Source organism: Rhea pennata, chromosome 1 (genome assembly GCF_028389875.1).
Source record: "Rhea pennata isolate bPtePen1 chromosome 1, bPtePen1.pri, whole genome shotgun sequence".
In the NCBI taxonomy this organism is placed as follows: Eukaryota; Metazoa; Chordata; class Aves; order Rheiformes; family Rheidae; genus Rhea; species Rhea pennata.
In genome coordinates, this window is record NC_084663.1 from 8,352,574 (window position 1) to 8,369,841 (window position 17,268).

At 38.7% G+C, this 17,268-nt stretch overlaps 1 protein-coding gene across 1 annotated transcript; it reads left to right on the top strand.

Moving 5' to 3' along the window:
• Positions 1–1,636: 1,636 nt before the first annotated feature.
• HSPA14 (heat shock protein family A (Hsp70) member 14) lies at positions 1,637–15,842 on the top strand. Its single transcript, XM_062597036.1, has 14 exons — positions 1,637–1,708; positions 1,783–1,863; positions 1,983–2,065; positions 3,160–3,208; positions 4,163–4,256; positions 4,374–4,464; positions 5,819–5,923; positions 6,711–6,872; positions 7,927–8,082; positions 9,404–9,506; positions 11,740–11,955; positions 12,344–12,517; positions 13,451–13,521; positions 15,156–15,842. Exons 1-14 carry the CDS (start codon positions 1,652–1,654, stop codon positions 15,232–15,234), a joined length of 1,521 nt encoding a protein of 506 aa, XP_062453020.1. The 5' UTR covers positions 1,637–1,651; the 3' UTR covers positions 15,235–15,842.
• Positions 15,843–17,268: the final 1,426 nt, after the last annotated feature.

The following is a 17,268-nucleotide window of genomic DNA, read 5'->3' on the forward strand; positions in this document are numbered from 1 at the left end:
ATTATATTGTATTTAGACTCCTTTTGGAAATGAGAGCCAAATAAGCACCTTAACTTGACTTATTACAGAACTACTGTAGAATTTATAATGGGAGGGCACAAAGATGCATTTTTAGGTGACTCTGCTGTCTTCTAAGGTGCATGGAGAAATTGGCTGCGTCCAAAACAGGCTCCCTGAATGTTCATCAAAGGGGATCTGTGGGTACATGACACCAAAATTGTGCTGGATACTGGTTTGCAATGTGTCTTCTCTGTGGATTTGTTCAAATATAAGTCTAAAAATATTCTCCCCTTTTCTTTTCCCAAACTGATTTAAGATCTATTGCTGCTAAACTCATTCTCCTCTCCCTTTCCATTGCAAGTCCTCTCAGCCTGTTTATCAGCTATGCTTGATTATTCTAATATATATTTCAATACACCACACTAAGCCAAAAGCAAAAACCTTTTGCTATTAAATGCAACTTGTGTTATGAGGTCAATTGTAATATACCTAAAGTTGAGGTGTGGGGGGGTAGCCAACATTCCTTGATTGTCCCTAAAGCAGGTTGTTGCTTGAAGCACACCTGAGAAACACAAAGGTACAAGGTTTTCTAGTACCAAAAAGACTGCTCCAAAACACCTGTGTTCAGTATCAGGCCTTGTGAAATCTCAGCAGCCTTCAGCATGGGAATGGATTTTGTCAGGAAGAAGTGAGCTTGGTATGATGTTAAATTCCTCCAAATCATGACTTAAGTTAAAAAGCACATAGATTACAAGTTTTTTTTTTTTTTTTTTTTTTTTTTTTTTTTTTTTGTAATAATGGTGAGATGGACCTCACTAGTGCCACTGTAGCATAAGGATGCAGTGCTTCACTTTTCAGAAACTGGTCACGCACAGTTAGACTATGCAAGCTTGACTGGCAGTAATTACGATACTTAGATGCAAATACTTGCACTTTCTCCCCGTGCTTCATCTAAACCGTGAAAGAAACCCGCCCCGCAGTGTGTGCATGCAATACCTTCGTCCGCTTTCCTCTGCCTTCATCCCTATTTTCTTGTTGACTGGGTCGGCTGGGGTTAAGCGTTTGGAAAAGGGTCTTACCCTAGCTCCTAGCCAGGCAGAAGTTTGGGCTGCGGTTCTGTTTCGGTTTGGCCGTTACCGGCGGCAGGTTTCCGTGACAGGGGGCAGCGGCCACCACGGCCGCCATCTCGGGCGCGGCCCGGCGCCCGCACCCCCGCGCCAGGCCGCGAGCCGCCTACCGTGTGGGGCTCCCCGGCCCGCACCCAACGGTGCCTGCGGGCTCTTTCCAGAAGGAAACACGGACACTGATACTCCCTGCGCATTTTTCTTCCTCACACTCAGTCCGAAAGAGCCTCGACGACCCGCCGATAACGGCCGCCGCCCCACCACGCGGCGGCTCTACCCCGTTACTATGCGCGATGACGCTTCTCCCGATTTTTCTCATTGGCCGCTCCGCGGATGACGACACTCCTAATGGCGCCGAGCGCAGCGGCGCGGGGAGAAGGGGAGGGAGGAGGGAAAACCTTGCGCTTCTCTGCGATTGGTTGTGAGGGAGGAGGCTTGCGTGCTCTGATTGGCGGGCGGGGCGGAGCCGGCAGCGGGATTGGTTGCGGGAGGCGCAGTGCATTGTGGGGGCGACGCGCGCGGCGTTGATGGCGGCCATCGGCGTCCACCTGGGCGCTACCTGTGCCTGCGCCGCGGTCTACAAGGTGAGGGGTCGGGGCGCGGCGGGGCCAGGCCGGGGCCTCGGCCGCGGCCTCACGAGCGGTGCCTCTCTCCTCAGGATGGCCGCGTGGACGTGGTGGCCAACGACGCCGGGGACCGGGTGACTCCCGCCGTGGTGGCGTTCTCGGAAGGCGAGGAGGTGAGGCGCCGTCTGCGGCCTGCGCGCCCCGCCCCGCCGAGGAGAGGGGAGCGCGGCGCGGCGCGGCTCGGCTCGGCGCGGCTCGGCTCGGCTCACGACCCGCTCGCTTTCTCCGCCAGGTGGTTGGCCTAGCCGCGAAGCAAGGCAGAATCAGAAACATTTCGAACACTGTGGTGAAAGTGAAGCAGATCCTTGGACGAAGGTAAGAGAAGAGGAGCGCAGTGAACTCGGGGAGCTCAGCTTCCCTGCTGAAGCTGCTCAGCGAGGTGTAGTTGCGGCTTTGAAGCTGACATGCTAGAGGTATTTTCTATCGAAGATATTCTATACTTAAGTAATTACATTTGTTATTTATAGTCAATAACCTGTCAAAGCTAGGTTAACTTATGTTTGTCATATTATACCTGTAATGAAAGGTAAGTTAAGTTTTTTTAAAAAAAATAAGAGTATTTTGTGCCTGAATTGATTTCCATTTCTGACTTCTAACAGGAATTTAATAATACATAAAACACTTGCTTTTGACTGGTATTTAGCTTTTTTAACAAATATATATATATATATATATATATGTATATATATATATATATTTTTTTTTAATTTGGAGATATTGCTAGGGCTGAAATCAGCTCTGATTTAGTTTATCTTAAACTCAAATCACTTGCTGTGACAATGATGAAATGCATTGGTGAAATGCCTCTTTAGTTAGTAGACTTGTGATGATTTGCGGTGACAGCTACAATGATTTTAAAACTAAACTTGCTTTGACATCAGAGATCTCACAAAACACTTCAGCTGTAATCTAGTTTTCAGTTACAGCTGTTTAGCTGAAATGAGTTGACAAGAAGCTGTCTGTTCTGATGTTTTCCATAGCATTTTTTTCAGAGCCATATCTTTCTGTAGTCAATAGCTAAGTTTAAAGATGATTAGCTTATTGCTGCTCTGTTGCTTCAGTCAATGCAATAAAAGTGACACTGACATCTTTTAGAACTGATTATTGAGAGTAATGTTAGGTTAGAATTCCCCCCCCCCACCCTTAATGTTACGAGCCATATATCCTAACTTTCAGATATTTGTTTCTTTCTTAGTTTGGGGGAAGGAGGGTTGAAAGATAATGAACAGTCAGAACCATTTTTTTCCCTACTATATACATGTATCTGTAGGGAGAATAGGAATTCTGGCTGAAGTATAGTTTCATATACTGTAGACCTTATTCAGGACATCAATGCAATGAATTTTGAAATTTATTTATATAGATTTATCTATATTATTTATTCTGCTATTCTGAATTTGTCTTGATAGCTCTGGTGACCCGCAAGCTGAGAAATATATTACAGAAAGCAAGTGTTCAGTAAGTATAATGTAACTTGTGGTGGTGTTCTCAGAATAACTTGTATCATTTTCCAATATTCTTTATTGCATTGTTTGTGCTGCACTGTGCTTGTGCATTTTTTTTGTTTGCTTGTTTGTTGTTTTTAGTGATCAGCTCTCATTATATGAGGTCTATGTGATGCTATATAGAACATGTTTCTCCTCTTGCAAGGTAGAGGCTTCACCATGAAATCTGCCAATATAGTCCAATAGAAAAATTAATATGTCTCTGGGCCATTCTCAAAAGGGATGATTCTTTAATATATTCAAATAATAGCATTGTAGTGTTCCTTAGTGCTGGTAGAAGTCACTCAGGGTAGAGCATTTTGTGATTGTAAATGCTTAAATACTTGATTTAATTACATTATTTATTTGACTAATACTGTGTTTGTTGCTGGATACCCTCTGGCAAAGCAAGAGGAAAAATTACCCTAAGTCATACAAAACTTGCTCTTTACCTCACATTCTTTTCAGTCTGTAAGTACATGAGTACCACTTAAGCTGTAACCAGGCTTTGACTCATTCCTAAGGGAGGAATGAGGGTTTTTTTTTTTTTTTTTTTTTTTACTAGTCTTTAATTCTTCATATTTGTAGGCTTATGTAGATAACCATTAGTGAATATAAGCAAGTGAATACTCTTGCTCTGACATTTACTTTGTACTAAGGAAAACCTTTTAATTGTAAAAGGAAGTCTGGAGCCTTTAAGTCCATATTAATGTCATTCTCCTATTTATTGGATAATATTGGGTTTCTTTGAGATCTGTCTTTGTAAATACTCTCTATACGTTAGTATTTTGCTGTAAGGGAATAAACACTTAGAAAATGTTTATCAAAGTCTAATGTTTTTGACTTCAAATGAAAATTAAATTAAGCACTACTTTTCCTTAATAACCAAATACATCTTACAAATATGTGTTTTTTTTTTTCCTCCCAGATAATTGAGAAGAATGGAAAACTTTACTATGAAATAGCTAATAAACTTATTAATCCAGAAGATGTTGCGAAACTTATTTTCAGTAAAATGAAAGGTATATAATAAGTAAAATCATAAGATATTTTAGTTTAAGCTGTCCTCATTTTTTGAGATGTGGTGTGTTGATCTCTTTTGCTTTTAATCAACATGTTCTGCCTATGTTTATAAACAGAAACTGCTCAGTCTGCATTGGGTTCAGATGTAAATGACGTTGTTATCACTGTACCATTTGATTTTGGAGAGAATCAGAAAAATGCCCTTGGGTAAGAGGATTAAGATTTTTCTGTTGTTTAACATACCTAAAGCAGACCGTGTGGCAGATCAGCAATGAAAAGTCTCCTGTTGGACTCCAGCTCTTAGCCATCAGTTGAGAAGTTGGAATGCTAGTCTGAATAGTGAAAATGCAATAATAAGAAATAAGCTCCTAACTGTAGTAACTCTTTATGAAATTCACTTTGTCATAACCGTGAAATTCTGAATCAATTTAAGAGGAAGTTTTGGTAACATCAATGATAGAATTTAATTTCAGAAGTACTATCTCTAGGGTTCTTCAGTGCGCTCTTAGAAAAATGTACAGTTTGTCTCATTCTTCCTCAATGATTTCTCACCCCTTTACACGGCAAAACTGACCAACCCAAGTGGCATTACATAATATTGTTGAGGACTCTTTGCCACAGAGCTGATACAGAATACATACAAAACCAAAAATCCTGTTACTGGATATATGGTTTCTTGGCCATGTTTAAGACTGCCTGTCAAGGCAGTGTAGGATACTTTGTGCTACTGTCGCTTCTGTCTGATCTTAGTGTGCTCCATGGAACAAAAATTGTACTCCCTTTTCAGCAAAAGTGACTTAAGTAAAATAAAGTTCTGCTTGGAAGTGCAGCTGTAAAAATTTCTGCATGTGAAAAGATGAGCAGACTTTTCAGTAAGTCAAAAGTGTAAGCTGTGCGTAATCAGCAGCACCTCTTACTAGTTTCTGATATTTAGAAGCTGTTAAGAGTCTCCTTGAAATATTCAGGGCACACCTAGTCATAAAATGTGAGTGAGCTGGGTATTTTTAATATGTATAGTGAAGTGAAAGAATCATTATGCTAGCATACAAATCTCAAAACTTCAGGATGGATAAAACAAATTGTAGGACAGTTCCAGAGACACTAAAGTTTCAAGAAAATGTTTAAGCTGTGGCAGCTTTTTAAAAAATATTTATTTATTTTTGAAGTAAAAAGCATATTTTCCTAGCATTACATATTGTGAAATGGCATACCAAAAATTTTTAATGTCATACACTTGGGAATAAGTTAACCGCAACTGCTTGGGTTTTCTTGATCTTGTTGTTGAAGTGGGGAGGGGGACTTGGCTTTTTTTAATGGTATGTGTAAGACTGGTAAATCAGTGTTTTCCTTGCTGATAAGCAGAACAGAACCAACTACCTGAAGAACACAGTAGCAACTGCAATTTTTCACAAATTTTCTTTTCCAGTCACTTCACTTTAATATCACATTGTAATGAAGCTCTGAATTGGTGATGTATCTAGTTCTGATGAGGTCTTAATAGCATGTGTAACTAGTGAAATCATTAAATGCTATTATGAAATGCTGTTATGCCTTATCACAGGGAAGCAGCTGCAGCTGCTGGATTTAATGTTATGAGGTTAGTCCATGAGCCATCTGCAGCTCTCCTGGCTTACGGAATTGGCCAAGATTCACCCACTGGGAAAAGGTAGAATTTTAATATTTTACTACTTAAATTTAAGCTGCCATAGTTAATCCATAGAGATTTAATAAGTCAAGTGCTATCCTGAGAAATCTTAAATGGAGAGGGAATGCTGTGTTGCTGTAACAGTAAATACAACATTAATAACTTGAAGCTTAGTTTTCTCTTTCTCAATAAAGCTGTCTGCCAATAGCCCATAATGTTTTAAACTACTTTATAGTTCTGTTATTTTGTTTCTTTAAGATGCATCCTTTTCCAGATTCTATCTTGTTCTTTAATGAGCAGACTGGCTTAAAGAAAAATGAATCCCTTTACTTGCACACATTTATGTGAAGCTGATTTTTAATTGTGGGAGTCACTGTCATTTTACATGCAGTAGAATGATTGAAGCTGAGTTCCTGGATGCAGTAGGTGGGTTTGGTATCCCTTGTAAGTGTTCAGATAAATGACAAGGCTTTCAAAATAGCAAAGGCTGCCCACAAGGCAAACAGATATTTTGTTTTTTCTTGGTATTGTTTTACCCTCTTATAATTGGCTCTATGATGTTAAATCTAATGTTCAGTTCTCAGTTGCGTTGGCATTCGTTACTCTTTCTCTATTTGTATCTTGTATCAAGCAACATTGTAAAGGAGTTGCTGGTACCACAGATGGGTTAAATCCAATCATCCCAAATGGAATTCTCTTTAAAAGGAACTGATCAAAATCTGAAATATATTAAGATGGGTGTGTCTCAAAGTGTGTCAAAGCAAACAATCGTGGATGACCTTAATACAATTTTTGTTTACTGTGGCAGCAATGTGTTGGTCTATAAACTTGGTGGAACATCGCTCTCTATCACAGTCATAGAAGTGAACAGTGGCATCTACCGTGTTCTTGCTACAAACACAGATGATAGCATAGGTGGAGTTTGCTTCACGGAAGCCTTAGCACAACACTTAGCATCAGAATTTCAGAGGTGGGTTTTGAATTCCAAGTATGTGTGGTGGTGCTAGGAGAAGAATTTCATTGTCTAACACATGCTTTAAAAAATATATTATATTTATATTTATATATATATATATGAAATTTTGTTCTGGCACATCTAACAGACTGTCCCTGACTGAAGTATTAAAGGAACAGTCAGCTGCTGGTGGGTGAGCTGGGGGCGGGGGGGAGACGAAGAGGATTTTGGTTGTGGGTAAGCATTGTCAGAATTCAGTATTGAACTAGGGGGTGACTTTATTTTGTGCTCTGCTGCAAATTGTTCTGCTTGGGATGATGCTTGTAACCACTGACTGCATGTATCCTTTTAACTTCCTACTGTGTTTGTGTATTTTGTGTGTGCAGGCACTTGTTGGCCTGAAAGACTTGTTGAGGGGTCTGGGTCATTAGGCTGAAGCCTGTATGTCGTATCTCACTGATGAACAAAAATCCAATGTATTAGTACAAGATAGTGTGTTTTTTTTTTTTTTTTTTTTTTGTGACAGCTCTTCTAAAAGTTTCATTATTGACATAAAGGAATGTGCCTGAAAATGTCAGTGTTGTTGTGTCCTGAAGATTCTAATCTTTTGAGAGCTGTTTTTTTAGTGATCATATGGTGGTCAACTGAATACAACCACATAATGAGACTTTTTGGATGAAACATTGCCTTGTTAACATGTTTTATGTTTAGTGTTTGATTACTTATAGTAGTCTCTGCGGCTAAAATTGGTAGACTTGCAGGCATTTTCTTGCTATTTCTCCTTCAAACAAATCTTGTAAGTAACTGCAAGAAATTTCTTGGTAGAAGACTTAAGAAATCTCTCTCTGATAAAAGCTAATGTTTGAGTAGAAGCACTCCTGTGAACATGGTCTTTAGTTGAATTCGAAATAGCTGTTTTTATTCTTAGTAAACTTTTAATAGTGGCATTGTAGGCAATACTAAAATGTAGGCTGAGAATTGTGCGATAGCTTTAACACTTTTCTTCCAGAAAGTTAGCATATCACTCAAATATCTACCTTCCTAAATAAGACATTTCTGTTTAACGTAGGTCTTGTAAACATGATATCAGAGGAAATCCCAGAGCCATGATGAAGTTAATGAACAGCGCTGATGTTGCAAAGCACTCGTTATCAACTCTGGGAAGTGCAAATTGTTTTGTAGATTCACTGTATGATGGCTTGGATTTTGATTGTAATGTATCCAGGTAAAACAAGTTTTGAAATTACTTCTCTTATGTTGCATTATGTTTTAAACTTTTCTGCTTCATTTTTAGTTTATTCAATAAAATTTGTTATTAGCGATATTGATTTTTAAAGATAAATAAGATGATGAAACTTGCTTTCTTTCAGCTTCTTTTGTGTTAGTGGTTCTATTAAGATCTGCAGTAGCTGGGCATTGGCATACACAATATTGCCGTAATGGTTTGAAAATAAAATGAAAAAAGGTACTGGGAGACCCCATGTTTGGAATCTGTTTGACTGAAAGGGGAATGGATGCTGGTATCAATCAAGGTGCTTTTATTCTATTATTGCACTTTTTTAAAAAGAAAAGGCTTTTGGTCTCTTTCATCTAAATGAGCTCCAGAAATACAGGAATTGGGGAAACTTTGATGTTACCTCTCTTGATAGCTGGGAGTGGAAAGATACTTTGTCTCTTACAGGTTTTCTTGTTTGTTTATACTGCTGTGTCTTCCTGCAAGCTACTTCTCTCTTCCAATGGTCTGTTAATGAACTGTTAATGAAATATTTGGCTGATTTTTCTTTTTTTTTCTTTTTTTTTTTTTTTTTTTTTTTTTTGTTACTTTTCCAGTTAGCAACTTTGGCAAAATGAGCTAGGTTTTTCACTATTGTTTTTATTTTAGAACTGTGCATCCATTGTTGCAGCAGTTGGATTTGGTTAAATAAGGCACAGTATGTCTGTAGATCTAAAAAGTTCTGCTGTACAACATCTGTTTGGCTCAGCTTTAATTGGGATTCTAGTCCTGTGGACTACACGGACTTTGCAGAATTTGATTTTTTGCTCATGCAGAATGAAGCTTGCTCTTTAGGCTCAAAAGAGCTTGAAACAAACAAATTATGGATTTTGTATGCCTTGCTTGTCTGAAGTACCTACTCCTGCATGCATGTAGGAGACAATTTACCTCTGAAAATTCAGGTGGCATATTTTCAGCTTGAAGCTGACAGAATGGTTCTAGGATTTTTTGTTTCTTAGTTAACTTCACTTGTATGTGAAAACTAAGTGAGGAGGGGTGTTCTTCTAAACTGCACTTAAAGTCTGAATAGGTGTTAGTGATGGAAACAGTAGTGGAGATATTTTCACAGCAAAATCACTTCTTTGGTATTAATAATTAGGAGGAAAAAATCTTTTTGCCTGTTTGAAAAAAAAAAACTTAATGTGGGGTTTAGCTAGGGAAATGAAATATATTCTGAAAATCATTATTATTCCATTTCAAGTGTACACTCCTCTAATGGAATAGATGGTGTTTCTTATTTCTTCTTCTCTCTCTCTCTCTTTTTTTTTTTTAGGGCCAGGTTTGAACTTATTTGTTTTCCACTTTTTAGTAAATGTATAGAAGCAATTAAAAAACTCTTACAGCAAGTTGGATTTACAGCAGATGATATCAATAAGGTAATAATGGAAATTGTTTTTGTCTCCAGTATGCTTTTAACTCTACAGGAAATACATTTGGAGACCTGCTTTCCTTACAGACTGTTATAATCTTATTTTCTGATGTGTTTGTTTAAGCTTTTTGGATCAGATTCAACAAAGTATGTAGGCTCAGACTCTTAGAGCTCCTGTTCTCCCCTTGATTTCAGTTGAAATTAAGTGGAAATGAGTCAAGTGTGTTTCGTGGCCGCATATTCACTAAGCGATAAAGTAGTCAGATGAATTCTGTGTGTAACTCTTCAGAGCTGAGGAGTACTTCACGTTTGGTCAGTAGACTCTTTCCTCTACCTTTGCTAAGCTTTGGATTGGGCTTGCTCACACTTGTGAAGACGCTCTTGGATATCAATTTCACCTGTCCTATGAGTTGAACAGATCACTTAATGTCCATTTGGTGCCCATGTTCATCCTCCTTTCATTTTCCTTGTTAACCTAAAAACCTATAAACACCTTAGATGCCAAATTATAGTGTTTTAGGGCCAAAGATGGTGAGTAAGGTAACAAATATTACTTAGTCTCATTCAAATGCCTCTAGCCTGGTACGAGTATAATTTATCTTAACTCATGTATACCTGTGTCTGGCAAATAATACTGCATTTGCAACTGGTGGCTTGGCACACCAATACAGCTTTCTACAGCAAAAGTTAGCCAGTGCTTCTAATAAAACAGGATGCTACTTCAGACTCTAATTATTATTCACTGTGTGATTTCTGAATTCCAGGCTAATGCAGTTTAGGCCATTGTTCACAGAATATCTTGTGTTTTCTGGTGGCAATACTTTTAAGTGGCCAAGTGTGCTGTCCTCTTGGGCTTTAATAATCCTCTTAAATAGACAACTATTTAAATAGACAACTAAAGTGGCAATTAGCTTCATTTCCACAACTCGCTGACCTAAAGGAAGTTACTGGAAGAAATAAAAGGTTTTAAGGTTTTTAAGTGGTTTTTTTTTTTTTTTTTTTTTTTTTTTTTTTTTTGCTAAGCCGGATGACTAAGCTGCGCAAAGATGGTGGCTGGTTACCAGTGACATTCCTCAGGGTTTGATGCTGGGGCCAAGATTGTTTATATCTCTATTAAGAGCCTGAATGATGGCCAACTGTGTGCTCTCAGCTGGATTGCAGACTGTACCAAATTGAGGGGAGCAGCTGATACACTGGAGGGCTGGATTGCTATTCAGAGGAACTCAAAAAGCATGAGAAGAAGAGAATCAAAATTAATCAAAGGCAAATGCAGAGTCCTGCATTTGGGATGCAGTAAACCTACACAGCAGGACAGGTTGGGGGTTGAATAGCTAGAAAGCAACTTTGAAGAAAAAGACTTGTGGTACCTGGTCAACAAGCTGTACAGGAGTTGGCAGAGTGCTATTGCAGCAAGAAGGCCAACTATCTGCTGGCCTGTAATAGTAAAACTATAGCCTGTAGGTGTAGGAAAGTGATTGTTTCCTACTTGGCAGTTGATGACATTGTATATGTCCAGTTTGAGGCTCCCCATAGATGATTGACATACTGGAGCGAGTCCAGTTGTAGGGCTCCCAGGATGGCTTGGGGCTGTGGAGCATATGACTTACAAGGAGAGACTAAGGAAGCCGGATTTGTTCAGCCTTAGGATGAGAAGGCTCAGGGGAGACGTTATTCTGTCTACAGCTATTTAACATGAGGCGTAGACAAGATAAAACCTGACTCTTCTTAGAGGTACATGATGCAAGAGTGCATTGCAACAGACGCAAGTTGCAGCATGGATGTTCTAGATAGAGACAGGGTCCTGAGCAGCCTTTTCTAAAGATAGAGAATCCACAACCTCTCTTGGGCCCCTATTTCAGTATCTGACCACCCTTACAGTAAAAATTCTTTTCTTTCTAACTGGACCTTTTCTGAGCAGAAGGTTGGACTTGATGTCCTCTGTTGGTCACTTCCAACCAAACAGGATTTTATTTTGGATTCCTCAATCTTTAAAATGTCACTTCATCTAGCTGATGCTTTCTATGTAAAAGATATTTCTTCAATATACTTTTTCAAGCTTTCAAGCTATTTCCTTTAATTCCAAATGCAAAAAGAACAGAAGTCAAGTCAACATAACTTTTGTAATGGTTACAGAAAATATCCTAGAGCAGTTTGTGCTTCTCTATTGAAAGGTGGAGCCTGTCTTTCTTTTTTTATAATTCTTAAGAAGGATTTGAAGTCATTGAGGCATATTTTTTTAGGTAGTTCTGTGTGGTGGGTCTGCTCGAATCCCAAAGCTACAGCAGCTGATCAAAGACATATTTCCAACTGTGGAGCTGCTGAACTCTATTCCTCCAGATGAAGTAATTCCCATTGGTGCAGCCATAGAGGCAGGAATCCTACTAGGGAAAGAGAATCCTTCTTTAGAAGATGAAGCACTCTTAATTGAGTGTTCTGCCAAAGATATTCTACTTAAGGTAAGGCTAAAATTATTTACCTTTTGAACATTTTACTGCTGTGTTGAATACATACTACAGCATAGTGTTACTGATGTCGGAGATGTAGTATTGCTTTAAAATTGGCTTTACAGATAGTTTATAGGTCAGCTCTAAGTGCAGATCAAAATCTTTCAGAACTGATGGAAAAACTCCTGTTGACTTCAATGGGAGTTAGATTTGGTCCTTGCTATGTTGCAACAGCTGGATTTATTTACTTAATATTTTCAATTTTTGGAGTTGCTATGATGTAAGTACAGCAGAAAGGATGAATCTTGAGTTTCTTTTGTTCTTGCATGGTGCAGTGTTTTATAGCTTCCGGCTTGCTGAAGTATAAAGGCATGAACTTTTTTTTTTCCTCTCTTTTAAGGGAGTAGATGAGTCAGGGGCTGACAAATTCACAGTGCTATTTCCATCAGGGACACCACTGCCAGCTCGAAGGCAGCACACCTTGCATGCTCCTGGAAACACTTCTTCTGTATGCCTTGAACTATATGAGTCATTAGGGAAAAGTTCTTTGAGTGAAGAAGGCAAATTTGCGCAGGTGAGTGTATGCATATTCATATGCACTTTAATGTGAATTATTTGGAAATCAAGTGGGTCTGCAAAAAAAATTAAAACCAAAACCAACCCGACCCCTACCAAACTGCTGGTGGCAAATTCAGAATCACTTGTGTCATCTTGGAAGCTATCCCTAAACATTCTTCCATATATATGCTCTAAAATATTTAAGCACTTAAGAAAATTTAACTTTTTTCTCTCAAATTTCTAAATGGCTGCTTGGTTTTTCTGTGGGGCTATGTCAGTGCAGCTGTCTGGGATGAAAGATCATGACCAATTGTCTTGGTAGTATACAGGTCTCCAAGGAGTTAAAAATACACCAGCTGCATCATTACCTCCAGCAATTGTGTGTATCGTTATGATATTTTTTAATATTCCTAGATTGGACAAAATATTAGTACTAAATACCACTGTGGAAATCAAATGTGGTAAGATGAGATGATTAAATCCTCATCTGACATGAGGGAGTCAGCCCTTTAAGAGAATGCTGTTTGCTTGAAACAGTATGATGCGTGTAGTTTTGCTTCTGTTCCCTGACTTATGGAGGCAGTGCAGTGAACATGTGGCTGGAATGAACATAATGCTTGAGGAAAGTTTCATTCCACCTTAGTCTTGCCCAAAGGTCTGTGAGCGAATAGGATGTTGTATAGTAATTCCAGAACTGATCCTAGATAAAAGAGGATGTTCAAGTCTTACTCTAGTCTGTGAAAGCTGTAAGTTTTCCAGTCATCTCAGTAATAGACCCTGAAATATGAAAATGGCAGACAAATAGCTAAATACATACGGAATTCCTCTTCAGTGCACTAGAGCACTTCATGAATTGTGCACCTTATCACTTGTATCACTGTTGTCTTTTTATTAAACTCCTTTGCAAAGGTCTAGAGAACTTATGCTTATCTTTTACTTTTTTTAATAGATTGTTCTCCAGGATTTAGATAAAAAGGAGGATGGCCTACATGATATATTAACTGTCCTCACTATGAAGAGGTACCCAGAATATTCTTGTTTTGCTTTTGAACTTGCTATGTGGTGCTTCTGCGAGAGTTGTTGTTCCCCTTGAGACACGCGCACACACACACACACACACACACACACACACACACACGGAAAGTTCAACTGTTGTCATCTTTCATTAATGCAGCAACTTAACTGTTTTGGTGGTATCATCAATTCGCAAATACCATATTCATGCAGATGTGGTCGAGTTTTACACTTTTTGTTTTACTTTTTCTCTGGAGTTATGCAGCTTTCTGGTTTGACTCATAGGGAAATAAAACCATGCAGTCTAAAGAATTCTTTGGGTAACTTTTGAAGAGCTGATCAGTTTTACTGTGCTTGATAGTAGTCGGGATCTAAAATTCCCTGTGAAAGAGGGTCAGGTAGGTTTTTAAGCATGTCTGCACTCTCGGGGGGGGGGGGGGAATGAAGTAGAATCTGTCTTCATTAGTTACTAATGAATCCATGAAGGACTTCTTACATATGTTTCATTTGTGATGAAAACCTGTGGTCTTATCCCTTTAGAAACAGTATTGTTAAGCATGAGAAACAATGCTTCAGGAAATCATGCTTAATAAATCTATCTTTTTACAGTAGATTAAGTGGAGAAGATCTCTTACCTTGAATATTCAAGAATTATTTGAAAGTATTTCTCTAATTTGCTTAGGCCTTAATAGGAGTGGTTGAATCATTTGAAATAGAATTTCACTTTAAGTAATTTTTAAAGATAATAGAAAGTAGTTAAAATATATGCTTGTCTTCTGAGGATTGCCATGAAGTTCATATTCTTTTTCTAAATAAGTAAGCTGTCCAAGCGTTATTAAGAAAACATTTGGTGTTTGAGTACAAAATACCTTTTTTCTTATGTTAACTACCAGATGTGTTAATACTCTATTTATAGACATTACCAGAAGTGCCTTGTTAGTCATAAAAGGGTTTGCATTTAAGATTGATAAGGAAAACATCTCATAGTTATATGTGCAGTTGTATATTGCAGACAACTTCCAATGTGTTAAAAGGATAGTATTTGATAGTATTTGGGTAAAAGACTCAGTGAAAATTTCACCAGAACACATCATCTATTTCCCTAAATCTTAAGCATGATAACTTCATGTTATGTCTAGTTGAAGTGGTATCTGATACTATCTTTAATTCTTTGGCTTAAAAATGAGGTTTTCTTCTTTGAAACATACTTGTTACTTTCCTAAAGCAGAACTCCTGTGCTTTGAGAAGACATGCTTATATATGTTGGTTACCATTACTCAGTGTTCCCCGGATAAATATTTTGAATGATGTTACTACATATTTGTTTACAGAACACCTGTTAAAGGCACTTAATTACAGTAATAACATATGTAAGCATATTCCAGAGTCTGTTCTGTTATATTTGGAGAAGATACAAGCTTTAATGGAGAGCAATAAATGCATATCTAACTATTCAACACAGTAAACTAAACTTAATTTCATAAATCGGTTTCATCTATCTTGATGTTTATCTGCTGTTATTTGATGTTACTCTTTGCTTTCATCTGCATGAAGAATATTATTGTTAATCCTCTCTAGAACATGCAGTAACATTAAGCTGTGTGTTGAGAGTTCTAAACATGCCTTTCTCTTTGATCTAGGGATGGATCCTTGCATGTTACCTGCACTGATCAAGATACAGGAAAATGTGAAATCATCACTGTTGAAGTGGCATCATAGTCCCATTTGAAAGGAAGCATTTTTTCCAAAATGTTCTTGTTTCTTTTTGGCTTGTCCTCCAAAGGGGTGACTATTTCTAAGATATCTTTAGATAAAACGTTAATTTGCTTCCAATTCTATTTAGAGTGGAAAATACAGAATATTGATTTAGATATGCAAACAACAGAGCATCGAATTATCAGCAGCACTTTTTAAAAAAAAAAAAAAAAAAAGTCCAGAAGGTAAATCATCAGGTCTGTGATTCAGAAACATGTACATTATATAATCTGTAATACTTTGTCATTTGATTTGAAAAAGATTTTTTTCTGAAGACTAAGACCTGTACCCATTTGATCAGTATATGTGCAGTTTCAACAATAAAACTAGAACCAGCAAAACCTAGTCTTGTAAATATCCACACTCAAACAATTGTACAGAATTGTACTAAAATCCTGTATTGTTTTGAAAAGATTGCCTAGAATCCTGGAGATGGTGCCCATTTGAGCTGGGCTCTTGAGTAGGATTTTTTTGTGGAACTATTGTAAGATGGTTTTGTGATGCTACTTGAAGAATGTGTTTAAGGACTATATGTGCTTATTTATGTTATTAATAAAATACTTTTTTATACAGTTGCTGGTATGCTCTGTATTGTGGCACTCTGTTAATTTATAAGTCATTATGTATATTGGTTAGTTTGGATATAAACTGATAGCTTTTCTCATTTTAGGTGTAGGATTAATGAGATGGAGCAGACAAGCATACTTACAGGATTTGGAGGTCTCAACCTAGTATGTAGATAACAAGGATATCAGATGAGCCTTTCTTAGGGCCACATGTTATCTTGCCAAATATTTAATATATTTATTCTGTTAGCTTCTGCTTACGCCTCTAATTCTGAAGTAGAGAGGAGCATGACTGCCTGGGATGCAGGAGACATGGATTCAATTATCTGTTTTTCTACAGACTTCAAAAGTTTAGGTCTTACGTTTCTCAGTTACTTATCTTAGAAAATGTATTTTAATGTTTTCTACCTCCCCAAAGCAGTGGATTCTGTAATAGTATAGTAATAAAACTTACTGCATTCCAAACAACTGCCTAGATCATGTGGTTTACCAGACTAAACATTGAAATTGTATGGCTGCCTTAACTATCTGAAGTGCTTTCCAAGTTCTGCCCTGCCTGGCCTTGCTTATTTAATCTCTTAAAAATAGGTAAACAGTTCAGGAAGTCCTGAGTGGAAACTTGTAAGTAGAGACTTGAAAACCCCCCTGTCCTGTGCATTCTGACAGTGAAATCCTGCAGCCCTTATCCAGAAATTGGTGCATTTTTCATCACTGTAATATAAATCCAAGTCAAGAAACATTCAGCACTAACTAGCGTTTAGAATTGTTTAAGGGATTTATGTTTTGCTCTATGTAACCTAATGGTACAAATTCCTGTGTTTTAAGTGATCTTTGCACTGATTCAAAAGCTCTATGACTAACAGGAGCCTCTTCTGAGAACTGTATGGTGATGAGAGCGTAAGTTTTGTTCCTATTTAACTTCTTGGAAGTTGAGTCTCCTGGTGTGGTCCACGAGACTCGCTGCTGTATGGCCCAAGAGAAGCCTCCCTTTGCCCCCAAGGAGGCCTTTCCTCGTGCAAGGGCTGTGCCTGGGGAGAGCACAGGGCTCTTCTCCTGGTGAGCCACAGAAGAGCCAACCTGCTGAAAGCGCTCGTGCGTCTCCATGCCTTTTAGGTGCGTAAATATTAAAAATCTAGTAGGATACTCATAGTGGTGTTAGCCTGTGAAAAGATATTATTAAAAAAAATTACAGTACGAGTCGGTTTCATGTCAGTCGCGTTGTCTTTCTTGCTGCTGCGGGGCAAGGCGCGAAAGCAGGGAGTTGGGGCGCGCTTCCTTCCCGCTGGGGCCGCCGCCTCCTTCCCCTCCAGTCAGGCGGGGCGGCGCCGCGCCGACCGTTACCGCCAAAGCCCGCCGCGCGCCGCGCGGGGCCGGGCGGGAGGGGGCGGGGCGAGCCGCGCGCGTGCGCGGTGGCGCCGCGCCGCCCCTTTCC